Genomic DNA, 17,746 nt, shown 5'->3' on the forward strand with positions numbered 1-17,746 from the left:
TCGTTGGACAGCTTTTTCGGATCTGCTTTTGTGATTCTCAACCTCAGCCTGATGTATCTGTTGTTTTTTTTTCTTTTTGTACTTCATGGCATGAGGGAAGCATGCTGTCCAAGAGCTTAGCCTCTCTCTCCAGCAAATCCATGGCATTTGGGAGCTCCATGAGGGATGCACTGGTCTTGGTTTGGAACAGCCCCTCAGTTTGCCGGACTAGATCAAAGGCGTCTTGCGACGGCCGACAAAGCGCACCTGGCTTGAATTCCTTCAGCTTCATTAAAGTACTGCGCTCTCCTACAGGACTTTCATCATTGTGCTTAATTGCATTTTGACATTCATCACAATTGTTGGAATATCTGATTACTGTATTCACCATGTAGCCCGTAAGATGGTAGCGAGCACAGGTCTTGGTTTTTGTGAGGTCAGGTGCAGGGTTGTGCTCCATCAGCTCCTCCATTCTGAGGCCAGGGCTGGGAAATGTCCCCTTTTTGTCCAGGAAGTCTATCAAAAGGCTGTTGTCATCCTCCTGATAGCTTCCTGATTTCATTGTCGAAAGAAACTGCCCAACTGTTATTGATTTCAGTGCCTGGTGAAACTCCGTTGGAGCTGGGACTGGATTCTTCTGTCCTATGCAGCTGAATAGGTTTTCGAGACAGTCTTGGGTAAACCTGCTGGTCAACGCAAACAAGTGTCCCTGGGCCAGCATGTCTTCTTGGATTGATAGTATTGTAGATGTTGCCATCACAATCCTTGTTTGCACAGGCTTCCAGCTACCTGGTTGTCCAATCTTCAGCCCACGGAACAGTTGGATCTTGTCCTGGAGGAACTTGATGGCCTTTTGGTACTCCTCCAACCATCACTGGGTGGCAAGAGGACATGATGTCAAATCAATGGTCCACCTGCTCCAGGAGCCATGCTGTTGTTCGTTTAGAGGGGGGTTGTTGTTCTTGCTCCACCATGTATTTCAGGCCAGCACTTGTTACCTTGCTAAAGACATTCAACGCAGGGCCCACCTTTATCTTGTCGAAGTGACTCGACCGAAGGGTTTTACGTGATAAACTTGGAGCAATTTTCAATGCCATCCCCTTTTGAAAATCCACCAAATCTTTCAGTGGACCAGTTGAAACTTTATTTGAGGAGAGGCTCTCCCTCTCATCCGTATCTGGTGGAATTGTAAACGTCTGTCCACAGACACTTTCATGTCCTCACCAGATGTGGGACATCTGGCATGAAGTATAATTTCCTGTCTGGTCTTGCTGGATGTGGGACAGACGCTTCGTTGTGGTCCACTACAAAGGCCTTCCACATTGCCTGATTAGGGCTGCCCATGTCAGTGGTGACGTTAATCACATGTAACCCTATGGAAGCTGCTCTGTCAATAATGTCCAGGATGATTGGTTTGTAATCTGCCCCATTAGTGGAATTGCCACCGGTAAGTCACTACTTGTTTCCATTGTGTCATGCTCCCTTCCAACATAAAAACACATGCATGTGTTGCCTCTCCTGTTTGGCTGGGTAACATTACATCCCAATAAAGCTTCCCTGTTTCCAGGTGCAGCTCCACGCTTGGTGTGATTGCCACCTCATCCAGAGTCATCTTTATGTTCCATCTTGTTCCATGTTTAGGTTCTATCTTTATGTGCTGCAGTCTTCTCTGCAGTGTTCTGTTGTCAGGTAGAGGAATTTCCATGCCCTGAGGTAGCCTGTAGCCCATTGAGCCTGTGGCAAAATAGTTTTATGGCCTTTTTTTGTCATTTCCTCATCTCATGCCCCTCTTACTCTTCATACCGATCATTTTTATCTGATTGTTAGAAATAAAATGCCGCAAATTCCTTTTCCATGACTAAATTTTTTTCCCGTAGGACCACATTCATTCTGTCGTTTTAGGGTTGCCTCTAAACTTGTTGTTTGATCTATTTGTTTTTCTAACTCCTCCCTCAGGTCTTTCTCACTGGCTCCTGGTTCACTTGGACGCTGCACACTGATTCTTGGCTTATTGGCTCCTTGTATGCCCTCTCCATCCCCTCAGTCTTCACCTTCCTCATCGTCTCTTCCCTCACTTTCCCTTCTCTGAATTCCATCACTTTCTCCCTCAGTATCTGAAATGATGACATGGCATTGTAAGTGCTACAGGGAGGGTGTGTGGGCTAGTCATTGAAACTGGAAATATTTTATAAATTATGACTTCACATTATTCATACTAAAATTAATTTTGGGACAATATGTCTGGTCACTGGCCACTGCATGAACATGTACTGGAGGTTTTGGGGTGGTTCTCACAGCAGGACCCTTCCTCCTCTTGGGCTCAGGCAAAGCACAGATACAGTTCGAACAGCATCAGCCTACAATTTCAGTTGGCCTTTTTTGTTCTTGTGAATTGCTCTCCCTCAAAATGTGCCTGCTGAATTACATACGAGTTTAATTTCCACACACATTCCAGACTTTACCTCATAATTGTCAATCACAATTTTATTGTAGTCATGTACATATTCCAGTAAAACATATCAAAAACCTTGATCCACAAGCTAAATGTCCAAATGTGGAGTATAAACATACAGTTTTCTGTTATTGTAATTTCTCATGATATTCAGGTTGCTTCTGCTGACTTGGGCCAACCATTTTCTTCTCCTGTTGGTATCTTTTGGGAAACCATACATCCAGATCCCTTTCTCGGACCAATTGGTGCATCCAAATGCTGCACAGCCAACCATAGTAAGACATCAATGTATAAAACTTAGATGTTATGATTACCACTTCAGTTTCCAGAGAAGGGGTGCTAATTAACCCCTCCCTGCCTCCCACCTCTTTCTATCTGACTGCATTGGGTTTCGATGTGTACATGTGTACTTAATCTATGTTCCTCAATGTATTAACTGTAACACAGTTTCATCTTTTTTTACCACTCCCAATTTTCTCCAGCAGTGACAGGCTTGACTCGACTCAACACCCGGTCTCCTCTGGGGCCTATGACATGGTCTGATTCTGGCAGTGCAGTGCCCTCCGCAAAAAATTCAAGTAAGTGTAGCATTTCCTGTGGTGTGGAGTTTGAATGTTTTTATTATCATTGTGTGGATAAGCATATGACTCTGTGATTCTTGTGTATGTCTGGAGAGGTTTTGTGCAGTGATCATTCAGTGAAGTTTACTGAGTGCTCACGGCCAGGCATCCAGATCTCCTTTTGTTCCTACTGTTGCAGTGAATAGGATTGGTCCACCTTACTCCATCTTAAGCACATATTTACACACCCTTTGTTGTGCTTCTCAGAAACCAATCTAACTGTTCTGCTTTACATTACAAACATTACTTCTGTATGTACAATCATGTTGTATAAAACTCATGATATTGTGTGACATAGTTAGAAATATGGTGGTACTTGGTCATAAATACCGACTTGCTACATTTCCCCAACTCCCTTGCATTCCGCTATGGAAGATGCACACTACTGAATGCATTACAAAGCAAGCAAAATATTTATACTAAAATACCATGTTACCCACATTTCTGAAACTGTGGTGGGTGAACACTAAAACCTCTAAAATATTCAAATCAAATCAAAATCAAATCAAGTTTTATTGTCACATACACAATCATACACAGTGTAATGCATAGTGAAATTTTTAGGTGCTTAGATCCAGAATGAAGCAAACAATTAGATAAATACAATATAATAAAAGTGAAACTAACAATAGAATAGAAAATGAATCTAGCAATTAGATAAAATAAAATAGAATAAATAACAGAATAATTCTGAAACTGGGGTGGTAAAAGTCCAAATCTTAATCCAAATCCTGAGGAGCCTATGAAAGCTCTTGGAGCAGGACGCTCGCATGCTGTGGGATGGAAATATTAGAGATGGAGAAGAAATACAAGATATGTGCTGTTGTAAAGAGCATGAGCAACTCCATAACTCGCTATCACCCTGTTTTGTTTTCTAGGATAAAATGATGAAATGCAGGAGCTGAATATTTTGAATATTTTATATTTCAACTAATATAATGACGTGTGTGTGTGTATGTGTGTGTTTCCAGTCTGAGGTTTGTGAGTGGCAGTTGTGACAGCAAGGCCCAGGTCTAGCCCTACCAACAACAGGAGTGGAAGACCATGGGTGGGGGAAAAGATTGGACCTTTACCCTCTCCCTGGACATCTTATGTAATGAAATGTTTTGTTGAACGCAATTGGTTGCCTTGTATATTTTGTACTATTGACCAAACTTCTTTCTTGCTTAAATTGAGCAATTGCTGGCATGATTGATATTCCCTTTGAGTGCATGTTCATGTGAATGTCTTAATATAAGACATTAGGATGTGCGTAACTATGACCATAGAAGCACATATGAATGCATACATACTGTAAATTAATACATTTACAGTATGTATATTTGTTTAATTTTGGAGGGAAGTGGGACTGCTCCTATGACGTAGGGAACAGCTATGAAAAATATGAATACATACATACTGTAATTTAATACATTTACAGTATGTATGTATTCATATTTTTCATCATGTGTTAATATTTACCGAAAATTGCTGGAAATATAGTCACTGCTGCTGTCTGTCCCACTGAAAACATTCAAACATGTTGACAGAGCGGATTTGTTTGGAACTATTGAGAGTACAATGAACCACACGATCGCATGGCGGTGAGATCAAAGAGTATCACAACTCTCTCTTTCAACGGGTCTGTCACGTCCAAGACTTCCTGTTGGCTCCCTAACCACATTAAATGGAATATGATAATTAAAGCATATGGCTCCTCTAGACTTTCCCAATGTTATTGCACCGAAGGGTCCAAATTTTGATAGTAAAAAGTGTCCTTTTGGTGGTGGTGGTGGTGGTGGGAGGGGGGGTTTGTATAGGAAAAATGCTTACTGTGAGGGACCCAGAAGTTCTAATTACCCAGTTTGGCCACTACACCAAAATAGCTTCATAGCCCATTCCTGGGGGCTTCATAGTGTAACTATTCACATCCTGACTCAAATCAGGCAGCAATCATCGTCCCTACTTTTTGACTCAAAATAAACTTTTTGCATATGTTGCAATAATTCAATTTTCACAATTTAGACATTTTACAAAAATTTGAATTCATCAAATTAATTTGATATATAACCCAGCCTACTATCAATGTACATACTTATGCAGCAGCAGTAAGTTCCTTGGAATGTATAGATACTAAAGCTGTTTTATAATTATGTAGATCATCAAAGTTCGAATATTCCTGAACTGTATCGGTGTTATCTGCCTATAAATGCAATAAAATGTTGATGTTGACTGCATAATATATAGTTATTGCATTGTGATATCAGTGCTAATTTTTAAAAAATGTTTTCTTTCGCATTTTTGGATTTTTATGATAGCAGACAGTATAGAGCAGGAGAAGTGGGGAAGTGATATGGAACTAAGGTCTAGAATCTAACCAGGGATGTTGCAGTTATGTGATATGCACCTTAACCATTCAGCTTTTAAGACCCCCTAATTTAGTGATAATTTTTATCATATATGTTACATAAACTTGAAAAATGTTGTAATAAAGTAAAATCAAACCTAGAATTGCTTTTTTAGTTTTATAGATGAACAGTTGATAAACATTTCAAGTGTGTATGATAAAGCTAGCACAAACACAGAAACATGGGTCTATATACTTAAAACCATAGTAGTGAAGCGTCCACATGGAACAAAGGTAATACTCACTGAACACTCCAGAGATATGCCTGCAGTTTCTCACAGCAGTGCCTCTGCTTGACCAGACCTTCCAATGGACACAACATGCAGCTTGTGAGGAACAGTGTTTGTAAAAAATGAGCATGACCAAACTGAAGTTTGTGTCTAAAAAGCATTTCAGATAAGTGAAATTAAAAGGAAATGAATGGGGAAAAATAATAAACAGAAGGGCCTTCGTGGATGTAAAAAAAAAAAAAAAATCATCCATGAAGTCCCCTTGACAACAAGACAGTTCAGGAACCTCACCATTCGGTCAATGAAAACTTTAATGAACTGATCTTAGATCAATTGTACAAGTGTGCCTTGACCAAACCTTTGCATAAGGACCTTGCAGAGAGGTGCTTGCAATCTAGGTAGCAATCTACTCAAGAGGTACGATAAAAGTCAGAACTTCAGAAGTTTTAAGATTCTCTGTAGGTGGAGTGCTAATGACGTTATTTATAGTGTCTTTGGTTCCTGTGGAAGGAAAGTTTGGATGGAGTGTGCTGTATGCCTGAGTACTTAAAAATGTCAGAGAGAACAATTGTGGATTTAGATTTTACTTATTATTTTTATGTGTTTGTTTCTTTCATGTATTACTGGTTCGGTTCAAAATGTGACATTAACCATTAACCTCTCAACATCAATTTGAAACACTTGTATGTATCAGACTTTTCACACTAAGTCTAAAATTCCTTGCTTTCAGGTAGAAAAAGCAATTTGCAAGCAGTTGACCAATATGTTCAAAATACACCATATGTGTATTTTGTGGACACCCTCCTCTTCTAATTAGTGGGTTCAGCTGCCTCAGGTATTGCTGATACTTTAGGGTCAGAAAATTAAGCATACAGCCATGAGATCTCCATTGACAAACAGTAGAAGGCAGTAGAATGGGCCACACTATAAGGTTCAGTGCTTTTCTGAAGCTTTTTAGACATACAACATGGTAGTTTCTAATAATTCATGAGTCAGTTTGTCAAGTATCTGTCCTGCTAGATTTGTGTCAGTCAACTGTACGTGCTGTTATTGTAGTGGAATGGATCAGGGCAACTCAATATTAACAGCCATGGTTTTGATAGGAGATGTTTAACAGTCTCATAAAGTATGGGTATAATGTTGTTGTTGTATAATGTACCACATACTTTGGCAATTTAGTATATACATATGTGCAAGCATGTGTGTGCATGTGGCTGCACGTATGTTCCTATATGTGCACTTGAGAGTTTTCTAGTTATCTTTTCCCTTTTGTGTCCCCATGTGTTTGCTATGTGTATTTCACATACTGTATTTGTATTTAAGTATGTATGCTTGTCTGTGTCTATCCTTCAGGTGTAGCAGTAATGGAAAAAAATACCCTCTCTGCACAGTGCAGTACAAGGCAGAATGGCTGCAGAAAGCACCCAGGTGGGGCACAGATGTAAGGACCTTGAGGCTCAGCTGGTGCAGACATGTACCCGGGTTATGCAGTGACAGGATAGGACACAGGACTCCAGGAGGAGGGTGAGACAACCACCGCTTGGCCTGATACCATGCTGGCTCACTGACAAAGAGACAGTCACAGGGAATAATTTTGTTCCAAGTTAATATTAAAGAAATACTGTAAAGTGAGAATTTATCAGTTAAGCAAGTCAAAAACCCAAATAAGACATCCAAAATATTGTCGCTATTTATGTTGCTAAATCAAAAATGGAACATAATTGACTCTAGTCTCACTTTTATTTCAGCTGTGTTGCATATCTTGACATGAATCCCTTACTAAAATGAAATATTCTATGTAGGTAACACAAATGAATGCCTGGAAATGAACAGTTATTAGCATATAATTACTTTAGCAGCCTATTTACCTGCCAATTTGTAAACTGTCAGTAGTAATGCTGGGGTTGTTGTGGTTCATAATTCAAAACTTCTGCACATTCATTCCTAAATTAGAATATTATATATTCATATTTGCAGCATTGGTGAAATGCTAAAAAGTAAATAAGCACTAACTTCAACAAATTATTCTGTTATTACTAGCACTGAATGTCTACATAGTGTATATAGTATACTGCATTGTATTGCATTAGTTCCTCAGTTTTGATACATAGCCTCTTTCTCAGATATCCACTACAGCAACACTACATGATTGTTATTCATTGTAGGTTTAGGAAATTGTATGTGAGAGAAAAGAAGATTTTTTATGCGTGTGTGCGTCCATTAGCAAAGGCAGACGTGTAGGTTTGCAAGCATAGAAGTTTTGTTTTTATTTTATGCATACACATGTGCATGTATGCGTGTGGGCACATGTGGGTTTCTAGTATTTGTCTCCCCTCTCTCTCTGTGTCACCTTTGTTGACTTTGTCTCTCTCCTTCTGCAGCGCTGTGCTCTCCGCTTTAATGACGCATATATCCTATCTCCAGTCGCTACCTAATCCCAGCAGCGCTGGCTCAGGAACAGATTACTGCTCCCAGACACCAGAGGAGAGAGGAGCAAAGCAGGGTGGGGGTTGGAGGGTAGAAAGAGATGCCTCAATGATACAATATACAGGGGGATTGAGGAGGCCAAGGTATGCATGTGAACATGCACATACTGTATATGCATGCATGTCAACATTCTCTGCGCAGAAAGATCCCCCATGATGTTTGCCCTCAGTAATATTCTTATTTTATTGTACCAATTCTCAATGCCATTTAACCCATTTTCACATTCAAAATTAGTTTGTCACATTAACTGTCCCTACCAGTAGAATGCAGTGTGTGCTTAGCCTACAAATGCCTAATGCAAGAAGATAAGATATGAAATATACAAAAACTTTATAAAGGCAACTAAACATCTCCTTTCTTCTCTTTAGAAGAAAATCCTACAGCTACAAGCAGAGTTGACCACCATTCAGCAGGTACAGTGCTCCTGACTGCTGGGACCTCTGCCAGCAGAATCAAAATATATTTTACAAGGTAGGGAATTCTCCATACCTGATCAATAAAGTATCATGTCATTATTGCATTTTGTTCACATTATTATTCCCTTTGTTAGGATCTGATTTTTTTTCTTTTTATGTATTTACTTGTTTTGTCTTGTTTTGTCTTGTTTGTTCAGCAAGTTCCAGACACCATCTGGCCTGCTGGGCTTTTTTCAAATCGGTAAAAATATATAGTCATCTGCTATTTAGTGTTCAATCATGTCCTTCTTTATACACAAAATTGTGAGAGTTATTTAAGATACAGTACATATAAAAGTGTGAACATGGAAACGTAAGGTGTAGGTAAAGCATGCCCACTTCTAAACATGTTACCTTGTGGTTAGTTAAAGCTTCTTGCTGACCTGTAGCTCCAGGTGTAAATAATTGGGAATGGTATGTGCTGAAGTGGTGTTGCCTGTCCAGCAGCTGCTGTCATCATGCCAGCTGCCTCCCAAGAACATGACTTTTAGGACCAAATGATTGCTAATAAAACATTTGATTGAGAGGAGAAGAGAGTGAGAACCATAAACAGGCTAGATTCTGCCCTTTAATTTCACCATCTCCAGAGAATTGGTTTTGCTGTGCTGCAGACTAGGTCCCACACACAAGCAGTTTAGTTGTCTGCCCAAGGACTGAAATTTAATTTAGCCTGTGTGTTGGGAGTGTGGGTGTGTGTATGTGTGTGTGTATGTGTGTGTGTGTGTGTGTGTGTGTGTGTGTGTGTGTGTGTGTGTGTGTGTGTGTGTGTGTGTGTGTGTGTGTATGCGCATGCGTCTGTCAGTCCGACTGTCTTTGTGTCTATGTGTCTGTCTGCATGAGTCAGTTTGGAGTACCTTTGTGTGCAAAACTGGCTATGCATGAACTGCATATGTAAGAGTTTGTGCTGTAGTGTTCGGGTGTAGCTATATTTTGTGCTTTCTTATTCTCTAGTGACTTAACCGTTTTACACTGCCAGGTTGTTACAATACCATTTTATACTGTGGTTGTACTGCGGCATTTATTTGCTCTATATTCTCCTCTGTTGTTTTGGATTTGAATGCTTTCTTGTGCAGCTTTGCAATTTATGTATTATCACTGTGTTAACCTGTAAACTGAAAAAATGCCCCCAGTTACTGTTGGCATCATCAGTTTGTTGTAGAACTTTTTGGCAATAATTTTATGTTGACTGTATGCTGATTGCATGTTAGAAAGTACCTCAGCTGAATTGTTTAACAGTGGTTGCTTTGGGTTTTCAGTATGGCTAGTTTGTAACTGTTCTTTGTGTGTATGTGCATGTGTGTTTATGGTGCAGGTTCCTGATGAAAGCCTAGAGCAGAGGCATATATCAGAGCTCCAGCACTAATAAAAGGCCAGCAAGCTGTGCTCCTCTCCTTCTGGGAACAGCACCGCTTTTTACTGCTTCTCTGACAGCAAGATAAAGTGCCCTTCCAATTAGAAAAATATTTGGCCACATACCTACCAACAGCAATTGTGGGTTTTTATTTTTCATGCCATTTGATCAGGAATCCTTGCTATTTTACAGCGTGCCTTCTTATCATTGTGTCCTATGTATGCACATGTTAATGTGCTCCCCACCACTGCACTACCATGCTGTATAATGAAATAACGATGGTAATATTTTGGTGTCTTTCTTCTTTCTTTTTTTTGGGTCTTTCTTTCATAAGGGTAGGGCTGCACACAGTTATGTTTTGGCATTGGGTTTGGGAGTAAGATAGTACACGTTTTAGCATTTTGCATGAGGATATTCATGCTGCTGTGTGTGTTTGGGTTGATGTCATTCTTGTTGCCCCTGCCATCCATCTATGCCTCATACAGAGATGTGTGCATATATACTTAACCACTGATGCTAGTTCCCATCTCTGTTTAAGAATACTGTAGATGTTTTTTTTCCTTTTTTCCAGTGAGTCCATTAAAATTAAATTCTCTCTTGTTGTTGTGAAAAGGCACACGTAAAAAATAATTGGCTGTAGGAGAGAACAAAGGGCTGGCTCCTCTCTCCTCCCTGCACACCCCAGCCAGGCATTAATACCAAGCCTGCTGCATTGTTCTGCTGTCTGCAGCCATCCCCCTAGCCAGACACTCAGCTCTGGAGAAGTCACTTTTAATGTCTGATAATCAAGGTGAATTTTCAAAAAGCTGCCATTTTCAAATGATGGTGTATATATTATGTGTAGATGGGAGTTCAGGAGTGGAGGAGCTTCACTCGGTGAGAGAGAGAGCTACAGCCATGCAAAGTGAAAGAGAGACACCTAACGGCCACAGAAGAGACTGCAGGCTTATTTTATCTCAGATCAAAATTCAGTGGACAGAAGCCAGCTGGACTATCACTGTCATTGCTGAAATTAGCCTGATAATTTGCTGTCTGTAATAATCTGTCGGTAATAAACATATTTTTTGAGGTACATTGTAACTAGCACCTCACTGTTTGCTGTAAAGTACATAGCCCAATACTGCAGCATATGTATGTGTCTCCTGTGGCTGTGGAGTGTCAGGGGAATGTATTTCTAGAGTACAGACGCTGCCTGCTGTTTCCCCTTGCTGAAGGGAGCTCTTGTGCAACGTTATTGGGGAATCAGGCAGCCAGCAGCAGAGCAGTGGAGCTCCATTTCCCTGCTACAGGGCACAGACTCATCTTCCTCTTGCTCCTCCCATCTCCCCTCTTCCCCCACCACTAGGTATGATTATTTCTCCTCCGCTCCACCGCACCATTATATTCCAGTCCGCAGTTACCCCTCCCTGCTGTCATTTTTCATGGCATGTTTTTGCCCGTGTGCAGCACTGCACATTTGCTCTGTGCCTGTGCAATATGTTAAGGAGGTGAATATATGCAGTGTGCAGGATGTAATAAGTATATATTTATTTTCTTTGCTGGTGATTTACTGTTTTTTCCGGTGCTTGAGAAAAAAGGCAGACTCTAGCCATGTATCTTAACAAACATGACTGCTGCGTATGCACTCGCCTCCAAGGCTTTTTACTCACCAGGGAAACCAAATTATACATCTGAGGCAGAATGGTTGTTTTGCGTGCTATGACTTAAAATCCTGCTTGGTATTTTGGGGTATATGCTTTGCTAATACCAGTTGGGTAAAGTTTTGGTTAGGTATGTGTCATTTGCTGCATTACAAATAGACCATTTTAGATACAGTATTTGCAGTAATGGTAGTGTTAACAGCTGATCAGGTGATTGGACATGGTGGCTCATTGGGCCATTGTTTGTACTTCAAACATCCGTGTTATAACTGACACAAAGCCAGGCAGCAAGCCATCAGCAGCACAGGTTGTTCACCGGTCTCCTTTGTGTCCCTCTCTACACTGCCCCCCAGTACTCCAAAATCAAAATGCAAACACACAACACACACACAGCTGAAATTGACATTATACTCAGAGGGGAAGTAGATCTAACCCTGTTAAACAGTAGGATTTAAATGGATTCTGTGCTGGGAGCAGCACGGCGCACAAGTCTCCCTCTGTGAGGCTGTCACAGTGGGAGACTTGCAGATTTGCAGAACAGACGATTAAAAAAAACTTGATTCTTAAAGAAATTCTTAAAGATACACTACCTGATTTTGTCATTGTGCCCACTACTAAACATAAATCCAAGAATATCCTCCTAGCTCACCGGTGATAAGTTTAAAAACAGCGAGCAGGAAAAAGGAAACAGGAAAAGGAAATTTAGAGGCCATATTGGGAACTACAACAACTCAGACAAAATCAGCAACTGAGAGAGAGTTATAGATTATATGAGTTTAAAAGTGTCTTGTTAAAATTGACTTAATGCACAATTTCAATACTTTGAAATGAAAAGGCACTTTCTAATTTACACCTTTTTATGTATTTTTACATTATTTTGGAGGACCTTCTGTATTACGTTTTTTTTTATTGTTTGTGAAAAATATATATCCTGGATGTCAGTGTACAGATACGTTTTATACAGATAACTTGATCGTTTTGAAACTAATTTTAAAATATTTACTGCTGTGTTTTTTTGTTTTCATTCAGTAATAAAGTGCAGGTTCCATATATAGAGTGTCTGTCTCCTAGCTTTGGGCTGTAATGCAAATCATGTCATACTGTATCTTCTACCAAGGGCAACTTTGAATGTACAGGTAGTCTGATATTGTATTGTCATATCTGTCTGCATAAAGACTGCCAAACAAGGAGGCTCAAATTCTATCTTTTTGTGTTGATTCATAAAAATGTACAAAATTGAATATATCTCAGGCCGCACAGAGCTTGTTCATGTTCAAGTATTTGCACCTGATACCTGGTACGATGCCTTGATGTAACATTGTTTATAGATAACTTGATTCTGCCTTCAGTGTGATTGCATAATAACCTAGCATTCAAATGCGTGAGTGCTTTATTTGTTCACGGTAGTAGTAGTGGTAGCATTATTTTTCTCTGGCTGGTTGGAGGGCATACTTTCAAAGTGTTGATCTCAGCTGTGGTGCAGAATAAAGACGGAGAGAGGAGGAGGAGAGGGCCGCAGGCATTCTGATGTAAGGATGTGTGGGGAATCTGGAGTGTGGAGAGAGAGGGAGCGTTTTGCCAGTCCAGTGTGGCAGAGCAGGTCTGGCTCAGTGCCAGCCTGGGCACTGTGCCCACGAGGAGGCAGTGTGCGGCTAGCACTGACTGTAGCACTGACGGAGAGAGACGCACAGACAGCAAGAGACTGAGAAACACAAGTGTGTCTGTGGGGGGTGTCTGAGGCTGACTGGCAGAAGAGATTTAGTCGGCATTTGCATGTGAAGTGGCCAGGTTATGATACAGCAGGAGTGTGAGGCAGCAGAGAAGCGTGAGTGGAGACTTCCTGGCTGGTGTTATGTCACCAGCTCTGTTACTGATCACAGGCCCAGTGTATACAAGCAGTACTGGTTGAACTTGCAGTTAAACTTGTATCCTGTTTTTACTGACGAGGAGTCGATGGAACAATTGGCACAGTTCATTTAATCAGGCATTTGTTGTTTCATTTAATCATGCACTTGATTGTTGCTGTTAATTGGTTTGTCTATTGTTTCTTTATGCACTGCCTGAGTAAATACTTTCTCCATGGGACGCAAATGTTATCTTTCTGCTTTGTATGCATTTACATATTGTTTGCCTTTCTACATACTGTATTATCTCTCTCTCCCTCCCTCCCTCTCTCTCTCTCTCTGTTCTCCTCTTTGTATCCTTAAAATATTCTGCACACCCCTCAGCAGTTCCGCATGGCAGACAGCCCTAATATAATCTGTGCGTCTGAATTCTAATTTATACCGTCAGGATAAAATAAATAGTCTGCAGTTAATTATGGGGAGCCAGCTCCTGGCTTTGCCCCGGTGATTTATGAAGTGCACGTAGGCATTCTGCGACGCATTTTTCTTAATTTATTTTTAATCTGTCTTTCAATTAATTTTACTGCAAACGTCTTAATGATGGCAGAGGGCTGTGTTAATGAGGCCGGTGAGGTGAAATGAACAGGCAGTCACCCCTGGTGGGTGAAAGTGAGAGGCTCTGTGGACGGGGTCATGCAGAGGGTCTTATCCAGCCATAGTGGTCCAGTCCCTGCCATGTCTTTACCTGACACACAGATCTTTTAGAGATTTTCACACATGTCAAAGAAAACAGATCCTCTGAAGAAAATTTGAATTTTCCAGTTCTTTTGGAGCTTTTTTGTTTCATGGTGTGCAGCAGAGGGTTTTTGTGCCTTATTTGACTTCCTCAAATAAAAAAAAACAATACAATACAATGTCAGTTGTTCTCAGTGATTGGCATCTTCACACCCACCATCACTTCTATTTAAACAGGTTCATTCATCTCTTGTAGAGGAAGTGTCACTCTATTCTTGAACTACGCCAATTTTTCCAGGGATTTTGACACTGCTTGATTGTCTAATTCACACATCTTGTAGAATACTCACAAATTCAGACCATGAATAAAAATCAGATTCAGAATGGAATTGAATGAAGCATGTTATTTTTGTTATTTTTTCTGACTAATGACTTTACAGTTAAGTTGAAATGTAGTGTAGCTTTGTAGTCTGGCTGTTTGCTGACTGACCAACTTAAGCAAGTGGATTTCAGGTGTTGCTTCAAGCTTGTATGGATTCACAATCTGCTTGCTCATACAGTCTTTGTCCCTGTGTGACTTGTGGCTCTCCAGAGGAAGGAGAGAAAGCTGTAGTCTCTGCCTCACAGACAAGAAAATGCCTCATATGATTAGAAGCATTTTATCCATCGTTTCACCCCCTATCAAATTAGACCAATGTCTCTTCTGTACTTGTTATGCACCATCGTTTTCTGCCAATTAGTATAGAGCGTGGTTGTCTCAGTGCTGGGAGGGCCTGGTGTGGGGTAGGCAGGAAGGCTCAGTGTAACCGTGGTGGTCAGCTACCAGACAGCTCACATCAGCCTACCCCATTAGGGACATCCGCACACAGCTCTCTGCATCAGGATGCTCTCATTTACCGCCTCCACATCCAGCCATTTATCTCTCTTTCCTCCTCTCCCCCTCTCACTCTCTTCTCTCTCTCTTTTTAATTTTCCTCTCAAAAACAGATCCCACATTAAGCAGCCAAGCATGGCTGCTGCAATGCCTCTCCTGAAAGAGCAAAGGAATGATTTAATTTCTCCTCCTCTCTGTCTCTGTGGCCTCCTCTCTCTGCTCATACACAGATCATTACACACAGAGGCCTCATTTTCATCTCCCTGTGAGGGCACATGCAGGGCTTTAACTAGTCAGCCACACCATGGCCATTGCTGACGATCAATACCTGTGGTCAGGACGGAGCACGCAGTGCTTCCTAAATAGGCCCTGCAGGTCCAACCATAAAACACCTTAGAGGCCATACACGCCACCCCATAAATCGCCGCCTCTTTTTTTTTTTTTTTTGGCTTTTATTCCTATGGAGGAGTGAGGGGAGCAAGCCAGTGTTGGATAGGTTAGCCATTGAGCAGGGAAAAGGATGATTAAGAGGTCATGACACTATCCTGAAAATACTGCTAATTAAAGGTTCAGGTCACGCTGTATTTAGTTAGTTTAGTGTATGTAGTTCACTCCAAATGTGTCTAGTTGGCATAAGCTTTGGCGATGTTATTTTGGGTTTACATTAGAATGTGTGTCCACTGTTTTGCTGTAGGATTTTATTTAAGGTATACCTGGTTTTTATCAGGTAAACAGAGAAAAGTTAAGATGGGAGACATACAAAGTTATGTGACAAACATGAGTGCATGCAACCCTCGGCACTCAAAGCACATGGTATATAATCTGCTAAAACATCAGGGCCTGCAGAGATGGTTTAATTTAAACAGTAAGCTACTCACAACTGAGTGCTGCTAATGAGATTTTGCTCAGTTGGAACATAAATGAAACCGAGATAAGCTCAGAGGAATAGTCAGTTCAACTTTTCCTATATGGATAGTTCCCTGTTTAGTTTGTGGATTGCAGGACTGGAATAGGTGATATATGGACCAGATGAGAGTTTGCCTGGGGGCTGGTAGACAGAGACAGAAAAATGGATGTGTTTCTCATCTTGCTTCGCCTCCAAGGCTCTCAACTGGCCTGATCCCTACATTAACCAAACAGATAGCCAACAACTTTAATTACCTTTGCATCCAGTCGCTCTCCCCATCCACCACTCTCCACTTCGCTTGTGCAAATGAAAAGAAAAAGAGGGATAGAAGGAAGAGAAGCATAATTACTTATTTTACTGGAGTGCGGCTGAATGCCTTTTGCCAAATGACTCTAATTCCAAATGGTTAACAAGATTTTTCTTTTTAATAGAGCCGAATCCATGTGACAGCAAATTGCTTTCCTATTTGGGGCCTTAATGGCTTTTCATACTTTGCACTTCCAATAAACTCGGAAATTAATATTGCACACTGTGTTATGATGCAAATGGGAGTGAGATAGGAGAGCTGTACCTTCATGCAGAAACCTCTGATTAGATCCGTAATTGCTCTGGTGGGATGATTTTTCCCGTTTGTTTGAGCTTATTTATTTATTTGTATAATTTTCATCCACACGCTTCACTCCAGCATCATTATCAGTGGCACATCTGCGTTGCTGTATGTTGCATTTCACTTTTGAATGACTTTTAATCAGTTGTAATATAAGATAAACATATTCACCCGTTCTAAATATGACCGTGGATAGGTTTTTTGTGGTCCTACCATGCTGTCAGTGAGCTTGACTCTTTTGCTTTGTATCAAGTGATTTAAGAAGAAAATAGCAATAATTATCCTCACACTTTTAAGTACATCCTCAAGAAGACTTTGTCCTTTGATTGAGACAAATACAAAGACCGAAAGACCACTTTTTGTTCCTCTCCAGTTGCCGAGTAGTTGTATTAGTCTGCTATTGATGGGCTCAGTTAGAATGGTTTGAACGCGCCCTGCTGTCGTACCAGCAGGCACAATCTAAAAAGATATATTTGTGCAAGATGTGTTTCTTAATTAACTTTTGATCCAAGTCATTTCATTTCCAATTCCATTTTACACATTCTCAAATATTAATCCTTGTCTGTGTATAAGGTATTGTATTCTTAATAAGGGGGATCACAGAGTGGGACACAGTTCACACAGCATACAGTATAGGCACTGAGGTGCTCTGTTAACAGCACACAGATCAGAACATACATATATAATTTCATTGCTGCCACTGAAAAAAGGAACTCCTAACAACATGCTCAGGCAGGAAATTCTTTCTAATGTCACTTTGCTCCATCATATTTGACAGCCCTTCTGCCTCTTTACAGTTAATCTATTACAGGCACATCTTTGTTTGTGTGTCTGTGTCAGTTACATGTATGTTTTTGCTGCATCTGACTCTGTATTGTCCTGCTTTGCATCCACTACTCCTGAATGTTGTAACACTGTCAGAAACCTCTTTAAAATGCAGATGTTGTAACTTGTAAATATTCCACTACGGCCCCCTTTAGCACTGTGCTCAGTTCTCAAAGGCTGTCATTAGGAAGATGAGAGTTGAGAATATATTTGTCTGTAGCTGCCGCAGCAGACACACAGCCAGGTTGACCTGCAGACAGAAATAGCAAATAAATTCAGCTGGATGGGTCTGCGATTGCTGCCAGCGATTGAGGTTAAGTGTCCTTTGGTGTACAGGGCCTGAGCGTAGCAGTA

General features: G+C 40.7%; 1 protein-coding gene across 11 annotated transcripts in view; it reads left to right on the plus strand.

The window, feature by feature from the left end:
* The window catches only part of LOC121887811, a 110,075-nt gene extending 101,838 nt beyond the window's left edge, over positions 1–8,237 (plus strand). For 4 of the 11 annotated variants that reach the window (XM_042401365.1, XM_042400623.1, XM_042399226.1 and 1 more), the window contains 4 exons: positions 2,586–2,706; positions 2,914–3,009; positions 7,021–7,191; positions 8,049–8,237. In XM_042401365.1, the coding sequence (XP_042257299.1) occupies positions 2,586–2,706; positions 2,914–3,009; positions 7,021–7,112 (309 nt within the window). In that variant the 3' untranslated portion in view covers positions 7,113–7,191; positions 8,049–8,237. Of the gene's footprint in view, positions 1–2,585; positions 2,707–2,913; positions 3,014–4,022; positions 5,446–7,020; positions 7,192–8,048 lie in introns of those variants that run through there. The other 7 variants (XM_042404113.1, XM_042404717.1, XM_042399969.1 and 4 more) reach the window with 6 other exon arrangements.
* Positions 8,238–17,746: the final 9,509 nt, after the last annotated feature.

Source organism: Thunnus maccoyii, chromosome 1 (genome assembly GCF_910596095.1).
Source record: "Thunnus maccoyii chromosome 1, fThuMac1.1, whole genome shotgun sequence".
In the NCBI taxonomy this organism is placed as follows: domain Eukaryota; kingdom Metazoa; phylum Chordata; class Actinopteri; order Scombriformes; family Scombridae; genus Thunnus; species Thunnus maccoyii.